This window comes from Berghia stephanieae, chromosome 2 (genome assembly GCF_034508935.2).
Source record: "Berghia stephanieae isolate SIO BIC M18660-M18661 chromosome 2, UCSD_Bste_1.3, whole genome shotgun sequence".
NCBI lineage: Eukaryota > Metazoa > Mollusca > Gastropoda > Nudibranchia > Aeolidiidae > Berghia > Berghia stephanieae.
Genome location: NC_088361.1, coordinates 68,575,610 through 68,600,181, shown reverse-complemented (window position 1 = coordinate 68,600,181; position 24,572 = coordinate 68,575,610). Strand labels below are relative to the sequence as shown.

The 24,572-nt window shown below is 34.4% G+C and overlaps 2 protein-coding genes and 1 long non-coding RNA gene across 6 annotated transcripts in view; 2 read left to right on the top strand and 1 right to left on the bottom strand.

Moving 5' to 3' along the window:
- Positions 1 to 9,321, top strand: part of LOC144965413 (small ribosomal subunit protein mS39-like) — a 43,245-nt gene extending 33,924 nt beyond the window's left edge. Inside the window, exons 17-25 of the mRNA XM_078900743.1 lie at positions 961 to 1,039; positions 1,279 to 1,369; positions 1,981 to 2,063; positions 2,448 to 2,527; positions 4,448 to 4,516; positions 6,281 to 6,334; positions 7,920 to 7,983; positions 8,422 to 8,516; positions 9,147 to 9,321. Of these exons, the coding sequence (XP_078756869.1) occupies positions 961 to 1,039; positions 1,279 to 1,369; positions 1,981 to 2,063; positions 2,448 to 2,527; positions 4,448 to 4,516; positions 6,281 to 6,334; positions 7,920 to 7,983; positions 8,422 to 8,516; positions 9,147 to 9,219 (688 nt within the window). The 3' untranslated portion in view covers positions 9,220 to 9,321. The remainder of the gene's footprint in view (positions 1 to 960; positions 1,040 to 1,278; positions 1,370 to 1,980; positions 2,064 to 2,447; positions 2,528 to 4,447; positions 4,517 to 6,280; positions 6,335 to 7,919; positions 7,984 to 8,421; positions 8,517 to 9,146) is intronic.
- Positions 9,322 to 11,460: 2,139 nt separating this feature from the next.
- LOC144965415 (uncharacterized) lies at positions 11,461 to 22,260 on the bottom strand. Of its 3 annotated transcripts, none has more exons than XM_078900747.1 (2): positions 22,113 to 22,260; positions 11,461 to 13,260 (listed from the first exon to the last, which is right to left on the bottom strand). In XM_078900747.1, the coding sequence occupies exon 2, from the start codon at positions 13,092 to 13,094 to the stop codon at positions 11,778 to 11,780; it is 1,317 nt and encodes a 438-aa protein (XP_078756873.1). In that variant the 5' UTR covers positions 13,095 to 13,260; positions 22,113 to 22,260; the 3' UTR covers positions 11,461 to 11,777. The 3 variants fall into 3 exon arrangements, with proteins under 3 accessions (XP_078756873.1, XP_078756872.1, XP_078756871.1); XM_078900746.1 differs by lacking the exon at positions 22,113 to 22,260 and adding an exon at positions 17,622 to 17,848; XM_078900745.1 differs by lacking the exon at positions 22,113 to 22,260 and adding an exon at positions 16,467 to 16,642.
- LOC144965418 (uncharacterized) overlaps positions 22,123 to 24,572 on the top strand; it is a 34,445-nt gene continuing 31,995 nt past the window's right edge. The window contains exon 1 of one of the 2 annotated variants that reach the window (XR_013644014.1): positions 22,123 to 22,278. This is a non-coding gene — a long non-coding RNA (uncharacterized LOC144965418). Of the gene's footprint in view, positions 22,279 to 23,078; positions 23,266 to 24,572 lie in introns of those variants that run through there. The other variant, XR_013644015.1, reaches the window with a different exon arrangement.

The following is a 24,572-nucleotide window of genomic DNA, read 5'->3' as shown; positions in this document are numbered from 1 at the left end:
GATATAATATCTACAAAGTCCCAAAAGATAAAAATCTTCCAGTATATATATAGGAATAGAGTGACTGGCCGTCCGGCATAGATTGTGGAGAGAAAGTGAGTGTAGAGTGTTAGACCTATCAGCTTTTATAATAAGTGGCTACGTGACAGAATGTAGAACGAAAAGTATTCACTAATTAGAAATTAATTCGAGGGAAGGCTATAAAAGGAAAGACGATCTAATATTAGAAGGTAAAGTTTATCTAAGCCTACCGAAATATAACTGGAGTGAGATGAATTCAGTTCTTAATAAAATAAAATTTAATAAGATAATTGTGAACAATCTTTACTGTGACAGACTCAACTATGCCCCTCTGATCCGAGAGTGAGTGTCATACCACTGGACCACATAGCCGCACTGGTGTTATAATTCATATAAAACCTTTCTTATGTTTTTGTACCGGTTCTTCTTCTTTTTCCTCCTCCTTCTCATCCTTCTCCTCCTCCTCCTCCTTCTCCTCCTTCTTCTTCTTCTTCTTCTTCTTCTTCTTCTTCTTCTTCTTCTTCTTCTTCTTCTTCTTCTTCTTCTTCTTCTTCTTCTTCTTCTTCTTCTTCTTCTTCTTCTTCTTCTTCTTCTTTTTCTTCTTCTTCTTCTTCTTCTTCTTCTTCTTCTTCTTCTTCTTCTTCTTCCTCTTCCTCCTCCTCCTCCTTCTTCTTTTTCTTCTTCTTCTTATTATTATTATTGTTATTATATTATTGTATTTTGTTGTTGTTCTTGATGCTGCTGTAGCTGATTTTGACATTTTTGTTGTGTATGTGTGTGTGTGTGTGTGGTGGGTGGGGGGGGGGGGGGGGGGGGGGAGGCTGGATGATAATGATGGAGGAAAAATGTTCTTATTGACTATTAATGAAATATGAAAGCTACACTGTCCCCAACTTTTGATGTGATATGATTTGTTTTGACATATCTTTTCATCTCCAGTAAAGAACTATTTCTTGTAGTGGCACCAGTGGAACACACAGATACAGTTATGGAAATTTATGACAGTGTTGTGCCATACGTAAGTCTATGTTTCACTTCTTGTGAATATATTTTTGCACCGTGTGCAGCAGTTCATATTTCATGAAAAAATGTGAGAGCAAGTAATATAATAACTGACAGATGTGGTCTACATATAGAAGACAAATAATGATTTTATCTTCAATTGTTTTTTTGTTGTTGTTTTTTAAAAAAAAAAAATTGAAAATATATTTGAATTTTATTAGTTTGATATAAGATCATTTTTTTTCTATTTGCCAGATATTCATGCCTTCACGAGAGGTATTCTTAGCCATCTTCGAGAATATTGAAACCTTTGATACATATCACTACATCCCTCAATTGTGTGCAGGTGCCTTATTTATTTCTTTGACTTTAGCTGTGATTGGTATTGTTCTTATCTGTGATACTCCTTTTTAATGATGTAATAGAGGTGTAAATACCTGAGTTTTTTGATTCATCAAATTTTTAATATAAGCATATTTCTTTCTCTAATATTTCATTTGTTGTAAGAATTTATGTTAAAGATAAATATATAAAAGTCATGATTTTAGACTACTTTTATTATATTTACTGAATATATCTCTTGGTGGAAGAATCATAACATATTTTTAAAATGAATTTTTAAAATTAAAATAATATACTTCAAATCCTCTACAAACGTCTGGAATGGTAAAGTTAAAAGAAAATTACCTAATGTTGACAATAATCTTCATCCTTTTTTCTCAAAAACATTCCACTCATAGAACAACTTACAAGCTTTATATTGCTTTTGAGCAATATTGAGACTTTTATAGGTGCACTGCAGACTATTGGGAAGGCCTCAGAATTAATTTTATTTGGGCGGGGAGGGAGAATATGTAGTATGGACAATAAAGCTTATTCTGACTGATTCAGTTGGATTATATGAAGAAGAAAAAAATGAAAAAGATTTACCTTTTGCAAATTTTTTTTTTCACCTAGATATAGATGTATCGAATTTCTTTATGGAAAAGGGAAGTGTCCCTCTTTTCCATCTCATGGCACAGAAAAAGCAAGAGCCTGAGGTTAGTAAAATTCCACAAGTTGTTAAATTTGAAATAAAGTGCAAGTCATCTCATTCAGTCGATCTCCAGAATATACTTAAATGAATAAATATAGTTTGTAGAGCACTTGCTTTTCATACAAAGGGACTGAGATCAATCCTGGTTGAAGTCAATAATTTTTGTCCTAGATCTACCAAAATATATGAATTGTGAGTCCTCCAACCGTTCTTGATAACAATCAGATATTAGATTAACTTCCCTGTAGTTTTATTAACATTTTCTGCTTGTTGTGTATCACTAGGCGAAGTATGTAATTGTTTGGGCATATGAAAGATAATTTGAAGGTTATCTTACACATGCAACTGTTGATATCATCTTATGGGTTATGCTTTTATTTTACCACAGCTTCAGCACCAATTTTGTGATATTGCTTCGGCATTCCTTCAGAGGTGGAAAGACAGTCAAAGGAATCGTCTCAGCCCATAGTAAGTATCAAAATTCCAATGAGCTTTCAAAATGTCATGAAGTTTTAGAGTAATAACTATCATTACAATAGCTCTTCTCATATTTCACCCAACAGTTTTGAAGGGTTACATTATTGCTCTTTTTGTGTTTATTTTTGCCTTACCTTTATAACTCATAACTCTGTTCTTCCATGATATATCCAATTTGTAATAATATATTTACCCTGTGTGTTACCTGACTGAATATCACAACCAATCAGTCTCACAGGAAAACAAACTATTGTCCCGACAGATGAGGGAGTCAGTTCACATTTGATTTCTCCCATATTATGTGTCCTTACCATGTGATTATGTGTCATTATTCTAAGTTAGACACCAGTTTCATCTCTCTAACCTAATGAAAATGCTGCTGCTTGAAGCTTGAAGGAAAAAATAAATATAAGCATTGATTTGTAAGACGAAGACAGATACTGTGGATGTTTCGGGTTTCCCCTTTATCAACAAAATATGATGAATGAACTACTAAGGATGGTTGAGATATGTGTGAATGGCGTAGTTTCATTCATCGTGTTTGTTGATAAAGGAGAAACCTGAAATGTCCACAGTATCTGTCTTCGTCTAATAAACTGAAGCTTACAATTCAATACTCATCTTTATTTTCTCTCTATCCTAGAATTATGCAATCCTGGTCTTTTTTTTTTCATAATTTATAGCTCAGAAATTCTTGGTAGTTGACATGATACCTCATTCTGGAACCACGTTGATATAAGATATAGAGTCATGCTTCCATAATTGAATTTGTACCTTTGCATTTTGCATCAGACAATAATGGTGACAGCAGTCAAACTATAAAAACTCTTTCTTTACCAGAAAAGGGCAAAGCAGATTAGCTAAATGCATTCCAGTAATTACTATAAATGAGAGGATGATTTATTGACCAATATTTCAGATCAATAGAGGCATCTGATTGCTTACATCTTTTTTTTTTTAATGAGTAATCAAAATAAAAGAGAATAAAGTGGAACTCAAAATGAAGAAAACAAAAAGATATATAAACTGAATTTTGAAAACGAAAAAATAAATATTTTGAAAAGAATAACTTCACTTTTTTTTCTCTAGCCACTGGTTAGCGATGAGTGACATTGTAAAGACAATTTATCTTACAATCCATGAGCCTACATTTTAGTATTATTTTTCTAGGTCTTGTTAGTGATTAAATACGCACATTTTAGTTTGGGATTCCATCATCATTAAAATCCAAATTCCTGGGAAATGCGTTGTTCTTACTACCAAGGTGTAACTATACTTATACATGCACACCTGTTACTTGAATCATTTGCTGAATGAAAACCCTTTAGATGGATGTTCCATTTTGCAGGCGATTTGATTTTTTTCAGATGATCATCTCTTTATTTGATGAGTGCAAACTATTTTTCTTTATTACTTTTTTTTTTTTGTTCTTTATCATTTGGTTTTACAAGAAAGTGATATCTTTGATAATTACAACTGTTATTTAAAAAATAATATCAATAATTAATTTACTGTGTTGGGAAAATCCCTCTGATGGTCATTCAGCTAAAGAAAGACCAAATGTTTGATAATATCAAGAAATGATTCAGAACATCAAAAACAAGTTTCTGGGAGTCTCGGAAAATGTTAAATTTTGTTGAGCAACAATTTCACTTGATATTATAAAGCTTTGAAAATCATGACCAGCTGAAGTTTATTCTATTGATGTTCTATCTTTATTTAACTATTAGTGAAAATATACAATTTTATTTGAATTATTGTGTTTAACTAATTATATAATTTTTACATCATACTTTCAAAATTTCCACCAGATTCCTTTCTCTCTGTGCAACGTTGATAATTGTAATATTGTTATTTGAGTGAAGACTCTTAAAAAATTATTGTATTTCTATTTCAATTTTTTTCCCACAGTCTTGATGGTAAAGTCATAGGAGACATGATAATGATTTTTCTAAATGGAGGACAAGTGGAGCAAGCACAGTAAGTTTGTATTTCTTTGTGTCGTGTGATTATGTATTGGAAAATGTAAGGACATGGATGGAAACAATATGGTCGCTTTTCACTAAATTTGGAATGAAACTAAGATGATATAACAGATTTATATCTGCATTTGAAAGTTTTTCTCTCCGTCTTATATGTGAATGTTTGCGAATTATTCCGTTGACTTTAAATACCAATAACACCTGAAATTTTTGATGCATTTCAAAATTGTTTGGCATAGTTATGAGGAAATATGTAAAAACAAGTTGGACACAGTTGTCAAATGTGAAAGTTAGTGGAGTGTCAAAACTTTGGATACAGACTAATTGGTTGCAACTTGCTTCTTTGGCCAACTATAGTCTGATGTAATGCAATAAAAGAACAATGTTATACCATTTTTAAGAGGAATTATTGGAATGGTTTCTCTGTCAATTTTCTGGGATGGATCTGTTAGAAGTAGGAAAACTGAAAGGGAATTCCTAAACCCGAGTCATTTACCCCAGGTAAAAACCAAGATGCATTAAGTGTTTTTTGGACCACCAAAACTGTGACTTGAGCAATATAATTTCTATTGACAAGACCTCAATGTAGTCTCATTCTCTTGGAGCTCTTTTATTGGAACACTACATTGTCTGCTTTGCGAGTACTCCAAACACAATTCTCATGTAATATTTGTTTGTGAGTGGAATCTAATCTTTAATCACCATGTCACTTTGCATGTTTTAATGGCAATAGTCCCTAAACAATTACATCAACAAATCAGTCACAAAATCTCGAAAAATAGCAACAGGTTTTGAAAAAAAATTCATTAGTGATTCTCTTTTTCTATTTTTTATTTTACGTGAACTGTGGGTGTTTTATGTGTTTGTGTGTTTATATGTGTGCTTATATACACTCCAACATGGTTTCCACGAACTCATTTGAATGTCCCAATTATTTTCTTTAGCATTCTCTGTTATCATTCCATTCTTTCCTCAAACTAATTCTTACCTCGAACACAGTTTCCTCAAACTAATTTCACTCAGTCAACGTAAAAAAAAAAAAAGAATGAAAATAATAATCAAAGGATTTTTAATGTGCCAGGTGATTTCAATCACTGATGATTTACTGTGAAATTGACAGTTACGTATGTGTTTATCGTGTGTATCTATCCAGTGTAAGACTGGAATAACCCAGGTGTCAACCCCAGTGCAGCGCCGCAAATTGAGCTAGGGAGAGGTGGCTTGCTGAAGGCCATGTAATGCAATGGATATTCAAACTAGGTATCTTTCGGGTGCATTTCAAAGTCCATACTAACTGCTGAGCCACACTGCCCCCCCCCCCCCCCTTTCCCCTCCCCCCCCATCAAGTCATTATGGCAAGGTACGGTTTCCTTGAACGTTTTTGCATGTCCCGAGGAGTTTGAAGAAACCGTACTGGAGTGTACATATATTGTAAGAGGAATATCCAGTTTTTACTATGTTTGCCATTATTGAACCAAATTGTTAACATCAGTATAATATCAATACAGTTTTAGAATCGAATTACAATTCTTTTCAACAGTTAACTTTATTCACAGATATGATTTTTCTTCTTTAGTTGGGGACCACTTCTCCACCAACCTTAGTCTGCGTGACTGTCTAACATTATAACGTAGAGTCTTTATTAAAGCTTGTGCTGTTTATGTTGACGATTTAGAGACATAAATTGTGCTTGACATTTCTTATTCTGAATCATTTTGCTGTATAAAAATGCTATAATAATTCTTTTATATTTGCTCAACAGGTCAGCTCTCCAGTTATACAGAAAGAATAGGAAATTGCAAGATACTGATCCAAGGTTTGATTTATTTATTATTATATTTTAGTTGTGATTTAATTTAATATAATTTAGGCAAAAGCTAGAATTATCCACCAATCCCCTTTATTTCTGTCAACTAATGTTCTCTTAGCTAATGATTGGAGTTAAACTCTCTTCCATGTATTTATTTAGATCAATTTACATATATTTATGTTCCAATTTAAATAATACAATGTATGCTGCTATTGAAATAATACACTGATGTAATTCCTTCTTTTAGTTGGTCACAGCACTCGCCATTGATGAATCTCAGTGTGATTCTTCCAGTTCCCGAGTCACTAAAGTCTTGAAACAAAAATTAGCTCCAATTTTCGAATGAAGTTTAACAAACTATAATTCAAAAACTGAAAATAAATTCCTAATAATAAGCTATTTGTGAATAGAAACATTAATATAATGAACCAACAAATCATCTCAAAATCCAACAGTCATTTCAGTTGAAAGAACAAGACTAAAAAAAACATAATTTGCACATCATATGATTTTAAAGTGAGAAAAACATACCTATGGCTAAAAAAAACATTACCCCTGGGGTAAAATAATAGTCGAGTAGTTAATTACATCAGACAAAACTTGGCACAACCCAGATAAACTTTTTTTTTGTTGGTTTAAGAAGTGTATCAGTTTTTGCAATAATGATCAACTCCATCAAGGAATGTACGGTACAGCAAATCTTGGCCCCCAACCTTTCCTTTCTTGCAAGGCTGTATTTTTCTCTCAATATCACACCATTTTAAAGCTGGCCGCATTTTTACGGGCAGTCACATGCATCTTTGGATGGTTTCAGTCTATTGCAGACTTTTGTGGAATGCTAAGGATTTCCCTAATGAGCAGCTACATTATCACAATCTTCCTCGGCCTACCTTTTAAAGGTCGGAATCGAACTGAGCCAGTTTCTTCTGCTCTTTTGATGTTCCTGATGATTGCAGAATAATGACAATTGCTTTCAACCAGTTATTAGTAGAAATTTATTTTGCTTGATTTGATTTATTTTAGAGATTTATGTCTCAAAGTCAATGTTTGTAAAAAAAAAAAAATATTGGTGAAATGGATGATATTCATTATATGCCTTCATATCACCGTGGTTTTCTAAAAATCAAATGTCACGAAGTTGAAGACACCACTTTAAACTTCCAGAATTAAAAAAAAAAATTTTGAAGAAAAAAAGAGTGGCTAAACCAATGCAGTAATTAAGTTCTGACCTTAGAGGCACTACTTTAATGAAAATGAGACCTGATTTTTTTTTGTTTATTCATCTTCCAGATATACAAAAGAACCTAGAGAATAGAGGCTAAAATTTAAAAACCTTTTGATTTACTCCAAATATCTTTAATGGTTTGAAAGTTATAGCCATTTAAATTTTTGGGGTTTTTTTTTTTTTGTGGTAAAGCTGTAGTGCCTCAGTATTTTTATTTTCCTTTCAATGGGGATTACCATCTTGTGAGACAGCAAAATCTTTTTTTTTAAACGATGATTTGTATTATATTAAATATTGAACAGAACATATGTAACATTTTTGTATTCAATTCTTTACAATATAAACTATTTTTCCTCTATTCATTAGTGAGTTATCATTACAGACTCTGGCAGATGCTCTCATTGCAGCCAATGATTTTGAATCCTCGAAGGTAAAAAAATAATTTCAATATTTTGATCCGTAAATGTTCTACCCTTCTCCTTTTCCTATCTTGTCTGTGTTAGTCTTACCAAAAAAAAAAAAAAAATTAAAAAGGGAACCCCCCCCCCCCCCCCCCCCTCAAAAAAAACCCCAAACAAACAAAAAAACAAAACTGTTCTCTCATGTCTTCATTCTAAACATTTATTATAGAGATAATACCTGATTTAAGGTTGTTTTTGTGTTTCATACGCCTGAAAAATATTGTCATATAATAATTTCAGCATGAAATGATATCTGATAACATCATTGTAGGGTTTACTGTTGCTTTGAAATGAGGTCAGATTATGAAAAGACACTTTAGGTTTAGATAATATAATCAACATTGTACTCTGTATTGCAAATCCTACTCTGTATTACAAATCCTATTTTGTTCTTTTGATCAACTCAGGATTTGTTGACGCTTATGAGTAACCTTGAGTGTGAGAATGTCCCTCAGCTTGTCTCTAAGGCCTTAAAGACATTTCACTTATCAGATCAAGAAAGGTTTGTCGCTTGAAATTTTCTTTTTTATTATGGCTGAGAAGATGTTCTTGTTTCTGTTTCCTTTTTAAAAATTTAGATTTATGAAACGATTGTTTTTCTTGTTTTTGTTTCTTGCCAATTTCAGTCTGACTTTACTATGCAATTAGACAATTATTGTATCAGTCGTATCAATAATATAATATAATTACTGTAGCATGGCTGATATGTTGAAAACAGTAAAGAAAAATGTAATAACTTTCCAGACTATGACTACCAATTTAATACCCCAAATTCGTCAATGGACACAGATGATTGTACAAGATTTGCTTTTGATTTGATGATGGAAAAACAGTAATGATAATAAGTAATTTCTGATTTTTGCCAAATGCATGAAATTCAATTGTTGGTCCAGCCTGCAAATGACCCTTTAATTTTCTTTTTTTTTTAAATGTTAATAATAATAATAATAATGTAATTTATTTAAATAGCCCATGTCCCATACAATATCGCTCCAGGCACACTACTGTTCCTGTTACTGTTTTGGACTTTTTTTCCAGCTACATGGCGCACATCATTATTTACTTTTTTTCCGTCATTGTTTTTATTCTCTCTCTCTCCCCCCCCCCCCCCCCCCCCCTCCCTCTCCCCCAGGAACTTTTTGGATGGACTTAGTTTAAATTCAAGTTCAAGTTCTGACCCCAGCTCGGATTCAGCGTCTGAATAATGTATCATTTAAGACTGATCATTGACCTTACTTTTTGATACTATGAAACACAAGTCTTTATTGTAATTTTGTAATTAAAGTATTCATTTTTTAAAAATCTGATACTGAGTTGGGCATTAATTCTATTGTGATCCAAGATAGGTATTTGTCAACTTTAAAATTATTTTTTTTTTTTGGGGGGGGGGGGGGGGGGGGACTTATGTGAAACTAGCATTTTGGTATTACAGTCCACTCTGTATAATCACAACTCGGTTAATTGCAACTTTTGGTTGATCGCAACAAAGTTTCTATCTCAAAAAAATGGCAAATTCAAGAAATCAATCAAACATAATCTCATGAATAAATTTAATCATGGAGAGGTTGAAGAATCGAGAGTGGGCAGGTTTAATACTACAGTAGTGTGTCATCACCCTGTTGGAGACAAAAGAAGGCGGGGGTTTACAGTATGGGTTTTAGCAGTCATGACTATTGGATAGGAGGCAAAGTGGCTGAAGATAGTCTACAACAGGTAAGACAGTAACAGTTGTAAGAAGAGACTGAGCTATATCCTTTGATTGTGACCAATGGGTTTGGTGAGAGCTTATTGTCTCTCATCACGCTAATCTTTTTTGACTCTTACAAATTTTGGAAACAAGAGTGAAAGTTAATCCAATCTGAACAAGATGTCGACTTGCATCAAAGCTGCTTATGCTTGTCAAATTTATACAAAGCTGTCATATGGTTTTTGTTTCAATTAAATTGCTCAGTCTGTGGTGGACTAAGAACATTATTTACAGCAACAGGTTTAAGTTTACCATATATGGTATGAAACTGATAAGTGGTCAAATCAAAATTGCAATAAAAACGTACAAGTGGTGGTGAAAACAGTCCCATCGTTTTATCTGAATTCGGCCAAAGACACCACAGCTTGGAAAAAAAAAACAACCCATGAAGATTGAGAAACCATGGCTCCCCTTAACAAGAGGAACGATAAACGTTACAGAAAAAAGTTCAAATCTACAATGAGTTCAATGCATTTCCTAATTCAACTCAAGACAGAACTTGCCACAAAAACATGGCATCTCTAAAAATGTTTCAATAGTGGGCAGGAAAGTCTTAATCAAAACATTTTTGCTGATCCCAAGGTGTTGCCATTATCTGGTGTGGACTGTATAAACAAAGTGATCAGTGAATGACATTCAGTGCACTTTCTTCATTATTGTGTCTTTGGGAGAAACATTTAAAGACAATGAATGATTACTTCACTATGTTTTCCTCTTGTTATCGATAAACTAGTTCAATGAAATGAGTAAAACAACAAATTGTTATAACAAGCACACAGATGGGTGTGTATTCATTGCCATTTAAAAGAACTTAGATAGAAAATGAAGAGAACTGATCAGTCTGCTGACTGTCAAAATAAACAAATGACAGTGACTTTAAATCAGCTGTAATCTGTTTATTGGTTGTCAAAATATGTTGAGTTTCTCCTTAGAGCACTAAAAAGTGAAAAGTTTAATTTTATCAATTTTATTCCACAAGTACACATGGAAATTGGAGTTAGATCCTTAACTTAATTTTGTTGGTCTTGTGCCATACTATTTAAAGAGCATAATTTGTCAATCAGAAACAATAAGTTTTTAAGTGCAAACTAAAAAGGCAAAGATACAGATTAGTGACTAGTCCAGGCCATGCAGCATGGCGGATGGGACTTGAAGTTGAAGCCATTACTTCCTAGGTAAAAAGATATGATCAATGTTCACTCTGCTGTGCCGCCCCCCACCTTAAACTGTTGGAAGTGCCGTAAAACTAAAAATAACGCTCATCAAAAAATAAATGTACAATTTATTAGGAAAATTTTAGTTTCACCAATACTGCTTCACAATGTTGCATTTGCCTTGCTCTTACAGGCCACTTGGAAACGATATCAATTTCGTATTGTAGCATTGGTTTTAAATTTAAAGCATATTTATTGTATCTTTACTCTTCTAATATATCTGTCACACTGCATATGTAGACAGATGGTGGACTTATTAATATTCACACATAAATTGAATGTGTTTTAGTGTAGAGTGCCTTAACACATGGACGCCAGGCGTTGCAGTTCTTGCACCGATGTGTTCATGACATAATTATTATTTAGCCATTGACGCCATAAAGCAATTGAAGCAAACATTTTTTTTTTTTGGGGGGGGGGGGGGGGGGGGGGGGGGGGTTAAGGTAAAAAAAATGCAGTCAACACACACACACACACACTCAATATTTTTTTTAAATGATGTTTTTAATGAAAAATGTGACTCTTGTTTTTCTGTTACTGTTACGTCTGCAAAATTGTACACTGCTAAGGAATATATGTACATATAAAAAAATTTAACACTTTAAAGAGTATTACCATGTTCCAAGCACTTTATATTAACTACATTCTTCAATAGACAATCTACAATTTAACATTTTGAAATTGGAGGACAAAAGTTTTTATATCGACTAATAATAATAAAATTCTTGCAGATGGTGTAAAGCAAAGGGTCAATTCAATTTTAAGACAAATTTAATTCCACAAATAAGGACCAGTATTTTCTTTACTTTGTATAAGGTGGTGGTGAATTTTGCGTGAGATGACCTTTGTGGGGGTTCTTAGTTGCACGACCATTATCATCATGACGAGAGTAAGCTGGAGGTGAGAGAATAGGAGAATTATAGGGCATGAAAGGAACACCATTTGTTGGAAGCCTCATGACATCATTGGTACTATCACTGAAATCTGATGAAATAGACCCATAGCCACCATTATTGTAACCAGAAAAGGAATTCTGCTCGCATGGCAAAGAATGAAATGACGGTGATTCAATGAAGTCCTGTCTCATGTCAGCAACAAGTTCCTCTTCCATTTTGTCTCGATAACTATTTGCATCTTTCACCAGGCATGGAATTCTGAAGAAATCAGTTAACCATCCAATACCCAGAATGCCAAATGTAAATGTGTACAGCAAACCCCAGCCAATTCGACCTAAGTAATAATGATGAAACCCTAAAAGGCCGAGAGGAAACCACATGACATAGCAGTCATCAACTGTCTTCACATCTCGTTTTCGAGTTAACTCTAACTCTTCATTACAGCGTCGAAGAAGAATGGGCATTCGAAACAAGTCAATCAGCCATCCAATCCCCACTTGCCCAAGGCTCAGAGTATAGGCATAACCATAGAAGGGTCTATCCATGTAGAAATGATGCAAACCCAACCAACCCAAAGGAGGGAGAGCAAAAATATAACATACGCACAGATTTTTCTTTTGTTGGATGACACATGGGACTTGTTGGCGTCTTTTATTGGCTTCTTTGACCAGGTATGGCATTCTGCAACCATCAATGAGCCAACCTAGGCCAAAACCACCAAGAGTCAAAGTAAAAATGACACCTAAGCGGTAATTCTCTAAATAGTAGTGATGGAAACCTAAAAGTCCAAATGGAAACCAGGCCACATAAGCATCTGATAGGTCTTTCTTCTTTTGCATTTGTTGCTCATTATTATCTCTGTTTGGGCGATGCTCCCTATTGAACTTTCTGACAAGATAAGGTACTCGAAATAGATCGATTACATAACCACATCCAAGTAATCCAAAGGTAAAAAAGTAGATGACACCCCAGCTGTACCTCTGCAAATAAAAGTGATGAGCACCAAGGAGTCCAAAAACCAATGCAAGAAGGTAGGTATCCACAATGGACTTTTGTCCACAGCGATTATGGCGGATATATGACACATCTTGAGACACAGGTGGGGCTCCTATTGGAGGTGGTATTGTAGTATTGTTTGATTGGTTTTGGTAAGACCTTGGATTGGATACCTTTCTTTCTGGGTCATAATTTGAAGGAATACCCATGTCCGTGACAAGAGACATTTCGAGGTTGGTTGAGTCTGACAGTAGCTTATTGAAGAAAGTGGTAAATGAGTGTACAAACAGGGTTTGGAATGCTTGATGATATGATGAAGTGAATCCAATTTAATCCATAGCAAGAGGATTCTTGCCTTTCTGGTGAAGCACCCACCCTCAGACTGATGATGCTCTACAGATATAAAATAAAATCATGATGTACGCTCCATAAAAGGTGATATAAACACAATATATGTTTTTTTGTTTGTGTTTTTTTTTTTTAATTATTATTTTTTACATATATATATATATATATATATATATATATATATATATATATATATATTTTACAAGGTTTAAGACACATTCAGTACATTTCAGCACTGGTAAAAGTAAAAGGGAATTTAATTTAAGATTATAGCTGCTACACATACAAAGACCAAAGAAAAAAAATATAAATAAATATAGTTATAGGACTAATTCATATAGGGAACAGAATAGAACACTAAAGACAATCTGTGTGTCTTGTCTGTGACATCCTTCATATCCCACTTATACAATATATTTGCATAAGACAATACATTATTGTAAAGAGGGATACAACCAAATGTTAGTGTTTACAAAATACATACATCAATAATAATTTAAAATACAGTGGAATCCCGATAAAGCCAACACCACCGGACCAGAGATATTGGTTGACTTTATTATCCATTATCAATAGAACACTTTTAGATGAAGAACAGGACATTTGGGACTACAAAAGATGTTGACTACATAAGCAGACGTTGACTTTGAGAGTGTTGGCCTTATGTGGATTTTACTGCATAGCCCCCCCCCCCCCCCCCCCCCCCCCCACAAAAAAAAAGAAACAAAACAAACAAACAAACATAATAAAGAATCTTAAATTGACTTTGCTTGTTTTCAAGGGCTTTACGGCCCTGGCATCACAATAAGGTCATATCAGCGCCAAAAGAAAGGAAGAAAATTGGATAGTAAACAGTTCTAGAATTCAATTAAGGCACCCAAGAAAAGGTAAGACAAAGAGGAATTGGTTCAAATAGGAAACAGATGTAGATTCCAAGAGCACACTATCAAAGTACTTAGTTTGATATCACCTACAAGTCTCATCCAGACACAAGCACAGGTCCCCACAAAGAGGAACACACCCAAATGTTTCCAAATCATATATAATATGTTAACAAAACATAACAGTAACAGAGAGATGATTTACAAGGAAAAACATATAATCGAACAAAACTAACTATAAATTTGACTGGTTCCCTCTCAGCCAGGGATTCCGACCAGGGACAGGACAAAACCAAGTAATCTCATTCAAAGACAAAGACAGAAAGCAAGTTGAAAAACAGCTATACGGGGATAGAAGACACAGTACGTACCTCCCTACCCACTATTGGAGGTCAGGGATAAGATAAGATCATGGTCACGTACATAATAATAATAATAATAATGTAATTTATACAGAGCCATTCTCCACATAACGGTGATTTACAAGACATAGTTTACATGAGAATTTTAAGAAAATTAAATGATACATACAATTAACCAGTAAAGATTTTTGACCAATCAAAACATGGAATTTGTGGCACATTTTCACACGTGCTCGGACAAACACGGTTGTTTATAAACAATAAAGTGAATGAATTGGACCTTTCTCTGATCATTCAATTGTTTTCATACCGCCAAATGGGTGACTAGTTTTCACACGATTTTCTCTACCATATTATAAACGTTTAAGTTTACACACATATTACTGTGTTGGTTTTATTCATCAAGCAGTGGAACAGTGGGTATTTTACTTAGACACATACCATCGATAGTAAAACCTGTGGACTGCTATGTTTACCAATCACATAATGACGACTGTCCGAGAGGCGTAGTGATCTAATTGTCTATTGTCGATGATCTACATGTATTAAGTTTTGCTGATACCAATGGAATATGGAGAATGTGATTTTGAAATATTAATGAAAAGTTAATCTAAAATATTCTGTCTTCAGCCTAGACTTGAAACACTCAATAGTATGAGCACTTCTGGTAAACACCGAGAGAGAATTCCAGATTGCTGGTGCCACAAAGTGCTCTTGCGGCTATGTGGTCTTGTGGTATGACACTCATTTTCGGATCGGAAGGTCCTGGGTTCGACCCTCGCTTGGCGCATAGTTGAGTCCTTGGAAAAGGCTCTTTACTCACATTCTCTCACCGTACTCAGGTGTAAAATGGGTACCTGGCCGTTGACAGCGTTGTCTCGGTCAGAAAAAAAAAATGAAATATCGCCTAACAGGCGTCATGTTTCGTTCTACATGATACGTGTTGCTCTTGGTCAGGGACCCCTTGTAAAGCGCTTTGAGCACATTTAGTGGACTTGCGCTGTATAAAAGCTCAATTATTTTTACTCGTAATGCGCATGTGTTTATCGTGGAAAGAGACTGGAATACCCGATAAGAAAGTGCTCTTGCATTAGTGAGTGTTGTTCATGGGAGGAATGAACAGATGAACGATTTGTTTGTTTCCTTTACCACAATATAATAGTTATGTTCAATTAATCCTCTATCTTGACAACAAAATTGACTTTATAGTTAAATTTCGTTTTTCGTTAACACATTAATAAAATTCATATCACTATTATCATCATAACCAGCGACAGTAGAAGTAGTGGCACTACTACTACTACTACTACTACTACTACTACTACTACTACTACTACTACTACTACTACTACTACTACTACTACTACGACGACGACCACTACTACTACAACTACGACTAATAATAATAATAATAATAATAATATTTCTACTACTACCACCACCACAACTACAACTACTGCTATTACTACCACCACCACCACTACTACTACTACTACTACTACTACTACTACTACTACTACTACTACTACTACTACTACTACAAGTTAGTACATAGTAGTAGAAGTAGTAGTAGTAGTAGTAGTAGTAGTAGTAGTAGTAGTAGTAGTAGTAGTAGTGGTAGAGTAGTAGTAGTAGTAGTAGTAGTAGTAGTAGTAGTAGTAGTGGTGGTGGTGGTGGTAGTAGTAGTGTTACATAGTAGTAGTAGTGGTAGTAGTAGTAATAATAGTAGTAATAGTAGCAATAGTAGTAGTAGCAGTAGTAGTAGTAGTAGTAGTAGTAGTAGTAGTAGTAGTAGTAGTAGTAGTAGTAGTAGTAGTAGTAGTAGTTATTTTTGCCGTTGTTGTGTTGATGTTGTAGTAGTCGAGTGGTTGAAGTTTTGTTGCTTCTGTTGTTGCAGTGATTGTGATCGCTGTACTGATGAGACCATTCCGGTTAAGGACAATTAAAAGTGGGGAAAAAAATAACTCCTTTAAAAAAAAATTAAATAAATAAATAGATAGACACTTACGTTTTCTAGTTCAAAGCCTTATGTTAAGATATAAGTGAACATATTTTCAAATATGAACTGTATAAGAATTGCAACAATTTATCTCCAAAAATTGATCGAGGATTCTGTTTTCTTGTGCGTTATTATGTATGACCATGACAATCATTGTCATCAAATTAGGCGACCCTTGTCAAAGATAACAATTTAGTTATCACAAGCAGGCCAGCAGTCACCAATTATATGTAAACATTGTATCAAGTTGAGACATTTAGGTAGATACAGTTGACCCCGGATATGTCAACATCGGTTTTGGTGAGCTTCAAATAAATCACTTGTTTAATTAAGTGGTAATCTTTCAATTGTGAGATAGCGACATAGAGTTGAGTTGCATTAAACTCGATTTTTGATTGCGGATGCTGATACAATGGATTCCATTATAGGTGAGGTCCATTATGTCTCACTCAAACATTTGTAAAATATCTAGGCTACCAACTTTAATTTTTGAAGCTCTGCGTGCCATTAAGTTTATTTACTCCCCAGTCGACAGTGGACTATCGAGGTCAACTATTCCGTGGAAACAAACCGCTGACGTAGGCTTAACTCCGATAAGTCAAGTCCATCACCATATATCAGGGTGCACGTATTAGCAGTTCTGACAACCGAACGCAATCATGGGCTTGTTTTAACATCATTGAAATGAACAATAAATTTGAGTTGGTTTGAGAGAGAGAGAATTTAATATTTCCATTACAACAATGCGACCAAAACAATTTGGGTTATCAGACATGCAAATAAGTACACACCGCCATACATACATTGGGGGCTTCTCAGCGACGTGGCGTATTGACGGCATATGGTGGTGCCATGATTAGAAGAAGAAAAAAAAATTCTTAAACAGTGAACAAGATTAAGAGGAGAGAGCACATGTTAAAAACTCTCTTTTTTTTGGAAGGGAGGGGGGAGGGTCGATGATTTCTACGAGTGTACAAAACTCACAAAAACAAATAATTCATGAAAACAACAAGCCACAACACTGAGATACAAGTCCCGTGTGAAAAGGTCTTTGTAATTATTCTTTGTCAACCATTTAAAGGATTGGATTTGGTAGATAATGCAATCAATATGTGATAAATGTAAATCAAAAGAGAAAAAAAACCTATGACAGAAATTACTTACTTTTAGTACTTGTAAAGAAAATCTGCAAGGCGATGTTTCATCTCTGCAAATCTTTTTATAATTTGTTTATTGAAATCTGGAATGGCATTTGGCATCTATTTCAGCTTTGTGAATTGACAGAATCATTAACGACTTTAACCGCTCCTGTTTCATTGAATTGCGCAAGAAATTTTTCACTCTTTTAAGGGTGCTAAAACAACGTTCAGGAGGTCAAGAAATACGATGGAAGTGGTTAATGTCACTATAGCCTATAGATGTCCATGATTTGTCAGTGTTTGTTGTATCTGTAAAAAGTAGACAATAAAAACAAAAGAAACGTGTTTTTTTTTCTAAACTAACTGTGAGCCATTCATGTCTGTCATACCATGTCACTGAAAAAGAGCGTTTTCGAGATTTCCACACCTGTGTTAATTCAAAATCAGTTGGTTGGTGAGGAACTAGTCTTTTTATTTTTAATTTGTCATCTAGTGTCGATCTCCCAAACGGTCGGTGAAGTAAAGAGTCAATTTGATTCATTGCAATTCATGGTTTAACAAAACAAAACTTCAAAGTATATCTCAAATAATGGAAATCAGTGGAATACTATTAATGATTGCACAAATAAAAGGTAGATTCAGATCTCAAAGCATCACAAAGAAAAAATCACTCCACTTAAGTACTTAAGAAATAAAAAAACACACCAAAGTATAACTGTTGACAATCTTCGCTTTCTTTCTCTGACTGACACAAATACACACGCACAAACACCCACACACACACACAGACACAAATAAACACTCATAATAATAATAATAATAATAATAATAATAATAATAATAATAATAATAATAATAATAATAATAGATCTTTATTGTCCATAAATATGGCAATTTGTCATTTAGTTACACTTGTTATAGCGTTAAACGATAACTGTAAGATTGAACAGATATTTCACTCCTACTTATTCTCTCTCTCTCTCTCTCTCTCTCTCTCTCTCTCTCTCTCTCTCTCTCTCGCTCTCTCTCTCTCTCTCTCTCTCTCTCTCTCTCTCTCTCTCTCTCTTCCTCTCTTTCTTTCACACGTGCGATATACACAACATAAACATATTCATTTCGTTTTCAATTTCTTACGATTGTGGCAATTCGACACCAAAAATTATCATCATTATCAATTGGTCAGTTAATCTTACATTAAATAAATTAATCAGTTAATCAGTCAACTAATCAATCCTTGGTTTTTCTGTACCATATGAAATATTCAAAATTTTTATTGCTGATGGAACGAACGTTGATTTATACTTGTTAGTTCTACATTTAATCTGACAAAACCTTCTCCCAGATGGTAAAAGACTAAATTCATGGTATAAAATATGTTTTTTATTGTTGGTAATTGAGAATGCTTTCCTTTCTATTGCTTTTCCATGAATTCTTTCTACTCCATCAAGAGGATGGTTTATTATTTTTGATGCCTCTTTGATAGATTTTGAAATTTTTGATTTATCTTTAAGTCGGCATCCTCCAAACCATATGGTGCAGCCAAACGCAATTACACTTTTAATCAATGAGTCATAAACTCTTAACATAGTTTTCTTCCTTACTTGAAATGTTCTCAATTTCCTTAGGATGTATAATCTTTGGGCAACTTTCTTAGATATTATATTAATATGTTGAGAGAAATTGAGGGAACTATCAATGGTTATTCCTAAATATTTAAAATAGTCAACTATCTCAACATCATCATACACACGTAACCATCAACTCGGCACTACAAGCAAGAAAAATGTTGGTAATTTCGTCCCCAATGCTCCGTGTTGCAAAGAATTACTTTATTCAATAATCGTGAAAAAGAGGTGGGGGGAGGGGGATTTTGATATGTCATATTTTTAAATTTTATGTTGTTTTTCTTTGCTGCTCAGAAATAAACTTAACAATGATCAGTGTTTTTGACAGTTAATGTAATATTTTGGATGGCCGAAGTTACCCTAATTATGACGTCCAACGGTGGAGCTCTCAGATCCTGGCACAAGTCGAGGGTTTTTCCGCTATTTGAAGATAGTATAATTCGTCCCAGTTTCTCGCTCAATCAGCTGTAGCGATACTAATGGATAGAGCATTAACTGGAGCTCGGATTGCTTTGCACCATGGTGTTATTCAGTCACGAATTCGCGCAGTGATGTCACCAACACACGAGTCGGCGCAGTGCGTGAATCGGAATCTTGAATAGAGCGGAGACTAAAAAAAGGCAGTATGTTGTTGGCGAGTTGGCGAAAGACAGTGGAGTTAAAATTTCTCAGTTTTATTTTTAATTAAATTATGCCGTTAATGATTTTTAAAAGACTGGTATGGTGCCTGGCACCATTCGATCCAATGGCCCCACGCCACTGGGGCTTCTTCAATTTAAATCCATCAACCATCTCATTATTATTCTTTTAAATAAGCTATTGTTTATCGTATTCAAGGACCATTTGGTTATGAATCTCAACACTTGTGAACATGAAGCGACGTGCGTTTGGTCAGAGACTAAAGCAACACTGTTGAGCCATGTACCTACTCGTTAAAAACAAAACAAAAAATAATAATAAATAAATAAAACAAATAAACAAAAAACAAAACAAAACAAAAACAAAAAAAAACCCCGTTGAAACCGAAGTGTCTGGCCACTGTAATGTGGTGCTTGTATGACCCCCCCCCCCACCCCCCCCAATTCATCATCCGCTTTTGTCTCAAATTCAAACTGATCGTTCTATCACTCTGTTGTTGCAGATGAAAAGCGAAACGTCTTGGTAAATCATTATTTAAAAAATAAGTTAGTCTTACATATTATTATTATTATTATTATTATTATCATCATTATGTATTAGTATTATTGACACTCTATCGTTTTAAAAGAAATATTACTGTTTAAAAATCAAGCTTCAAATAGCATCACCTGTATTTTACATATTAAGCTAATTGTGATCCATCGTCTCAAAACGGGTGATTTAGATCTATTAAAAATAAAATTGGGTTTCTTATCAAAGAAATGACAATTGACTTTGTTACGTGTAAATGCTTCATTTTGGGGAGAATGATCAGTTTCTTAAAGTGAAAAATAATGAAAGTTTCAAATCAATTCCGCTTTAAAATCTCTCTTGAGCATGAGCATCAGGTGTATCTCGACATGTTATCGTTTTGAGGCGATTTATCACAAATAAAAATGGCACTCGACTTATAACCCAACAAAGACGTCTTTGATTCTAATTAGAAATAAACTGGACAATTAGAGAATGAAGCTGCCTTCTGTATGTCTGTTTCTTTATGGCTTTACGACGCTTGCGATCCTTTTAAACTGTAGAAGGTAGGGTAGATTTATTAATCGGGAACAGATGTAGATTCCAAAAGCAAACTAATGTGTTTTGTTTGAGATCACCTAAAAGTCCCATCCAGACACAAGCACATGATCCCACCAGCGGGAATGCACCCAAATGCTTACAAAACACGAAAATCGACATCAGAAAATATTAAAGTAGGTACATACAGAGCGATGATTTACAAGGGGAAAAAAATCATCTCTCAGAACTTATACTATGCATTTGACTGTTTCCCTCTCAGAGAAGTACAGGACATAATCATTGTAAATCAAGTAATCTCTCATTCGAAGACAAAGCAAGTTGGAAAACAAATATAGGGGGATAGGTGGAGGACACAGCAAGTGGCCTCCAGTCTCTTACCCTCTATCTCAAAACCAAAACCCGAAATTTACAAAGATGCTGTAATCTGTCACTCCTGGCTAACCTTCCGTTTTCATGAAAACGGACTAGCGCTTAGTATCTGACTTAAGTCAAGGACTTGAAAAAATTGGATTTCATGTGAGCTGACAAATCAAGTCCCAGACTAAAATTAAAATCACGGCACCTTCGGATTAAGTTTGGCCAAGTTTTAGAATTTGCTGAGACAGGACTTTAAACGCTTAGACTGAGATTAGGTAGTTACTAGGATGTGTCCTAGCGTCAACAAGATACAGTAGCAGCTATTTTTAAATGAGAAAGCTTCGATTCGGAAGGAAAATACGTCGCTACTGACTCTGGCTTTAAAAAAAATATATAAGATAAGTGCAGATCGTCGAAAGTACACACTTTTGTGAGCAATTAAAAAAAAAGACTCGTGAGTTGCGAGTGAAAGGAGACTAGAAATCGAAGGATTTGCGTCACAGAACAACCAGACAAAAGTTAATAGAAAGTATAGTGGAGACAAGTTATTTTGCTGGCTTTGAAACTGACCGAAATAATCTGATTCAAAACACACTTTCTCTTTTGTTTTTTTGGTCCAATTTGTTTGAGTTTCATTGTTTTAAATATAGAGCATGGACATCATTGTAGTCTGATCAGTCGATAGTCAATATCAAGTGGTTTGATTCATTATGACAAAAGTAGGTTAAAACGAGAAAAGGAACGAAATATGATCTATACCGGATGTGTTGCTAATTCCTCTTTGGAAATCTTTTGCGTTGAAAGTATAAAGGCGGGTATCTTACCTGCTACCGTGTACTAGAGAGCGTGATGTTACCCGCACAAAATAGCCGAATTAGTCACCGTCCTTACAACGCCCACTTCTAGATAAGAGACTACTAGTCCGAGACTAGAAAACGTTCATGAAATCCGATTTTTTTTAGTCACTTGATTCGCTTGGGCTTAAGACTAGTAAGTAAATAACTAATTCTAGTCCTCGTTCATGGAAACGGGCCCTGATGTTGATTGCTTAATTTGACTAATTACTAATATAAAATCTGATAAAATAATGCTTCACTCAGAGAATGCGTGATAATAAGAAGCAAAATAGTATTCAGTGCATAAGTGAAAGATGGTCTGTGTTGGTCTCGAGATAAGAATCAATATCAATTATACCGTTATTGATCACAATGTTACGACTAATGGATAAAAATAGAACTCTCGTTTTTAGTTGACATGCAGTAAGCAGCAATACCAAACATCGTCATTGAAGACATATTTTATTTAAGAGGAAAAGACAAAGGACCCTGCGACTCAAATTTTCAACTCTGTTAATATCTTATTTGTTTAAATACCCATATCTTCCGAATGTTTGCATTTTCATCATTCCACAATGCATTTCACATCAACATCAATTCTTTGCTCGTTGGTTTAAGGAAATATGTTAAAGGATTTGAAGTTTGATAAACAACAGAACACTTTATGCTTTAAAACTGACAAAATGTGTTTTATCAGAGTACAGCTGAATTGCCAATTTAATCATATGACTGTTATGAGTTTCTAAGTATAGAATAACTTACAGCAGCCTTATCGTTATCATCGTTGATATTTTCGCAATTGGGTTTTACCATGGATATTTAAATTATATATGGATTTCACCATCTTGTGATCGGATGGGCGTGTTGTTGTTAAAATCGTTTGCTTTTGGACCGAATCCCCATTGACACTACACTGATCCTAACTCGTCACCCCCCCCCCCCCCCAATCTTACTACCAAAAAAAAGGAAATAAAAAAGGAAAAAAAAAACATGCCAAAGGTGCATTAAAAAAAAGTATCTTAATGACCAGAGGTGTTGAAATAATTCTTTTGAAAGGGGGAGGGACATTTGTATCTCAAACTTAATCATTGTACAATGGAGTTGTCTCGTCATTTGAAAAAATCAAACATCGATAAACACGGTTAGTGGCTCAATAAAAGATAATGAATTTTAAATTATTTAAAAAAAATTGTTTTTGCTATCTGCCATGCCAAGTCCCTTATTTGGTCTGATTATGACAGAGTAGAATCTCAAGTTTGTTAATGCTTTCTGTGACATACGAGATCTCTTGCATTCATAGTCAGATTTTTAATGGCTTTACAAGGTGTTTGTGAAACAATGCCAGGCGTATCAGAAAGAAAAATAATATTTAAAAAACCCGAGTCATATCGATTCATGACCGCTCCAGTCAGAAGAAATAGACGATCTGATAGGAGGACCCAAACCTAGCGCCCGTCTTTACAAACATAATACCACACAATAATGTATGAAAGAATGCTTAATCTGTGAGTGGTGGTGTACAAAAGAACACCATGTAGGAGACTCGTGCTGCGTGAAATAGAAATTATTTCCCTTTGGACTGATGAAAATGTGTGTGAGTGTTTGTGTTGGGGGGGGGGGGGGGGGGGGGGGGGGAGGTAATGAAGCACAATGAGGGGTTGTACTAAGCATAGTGTAAACAAGGGAATGCCTAAATTGTATACACATATATATTCGTGAGGAATAATCATACATAGATCACTTAAGGAGCGCCAATTATATTTATTATCTCACCTTAAAAAAAAAAAAAGTTTTGTTATTATTATATTATAATAAATAAGATCATTCTCATTTTTTCGCCAAGACAATCGTTTCGATGCGGATCTTGCATCTTGTCAGTCGACGTTAAATCCGTAGTTCACAATGAGTTCGTTGTTGGTTCTTTTCGTCCACTGACGAGATGCAAGATCGCATCAAAACGATCGTCTTAGCGAAAAAATGTGAGTGGTCTTATTTATCTATTTTATATGCTCTACTTAATATTATGATGATTACTTATATATTTATCTATTCATTTAATATTATTTAGAGAGAACAGCATGCGAGACGTCACTCATGAACCAACAAACAGCCAAACAGATTTACAGAGAAAGCCCTAAAGAATCATAATTTACTAACACAATGTTTTCTTGTGCTTTCAAAGAATAACACAGAAAAGAATTTTAAAACTTCTTATGCATTACAGCCAATCTGACCATTTTGCAGAATGCCATAATATTATGTCCCTAGTATCCGACATAACCATCATCTCCTCCAAGGCTTTAAATTCTTGTTACATTGAAGTTTACAACCCAATTTTAACAAAAATGACGGTTCATATAGAAGAAAAGACATGGGCAAAGATTTTTTACATTTAAATTCTGGAATAATTATAGAGTGTTAGAAATTGTGTTTTTTAAATGGGTTCTG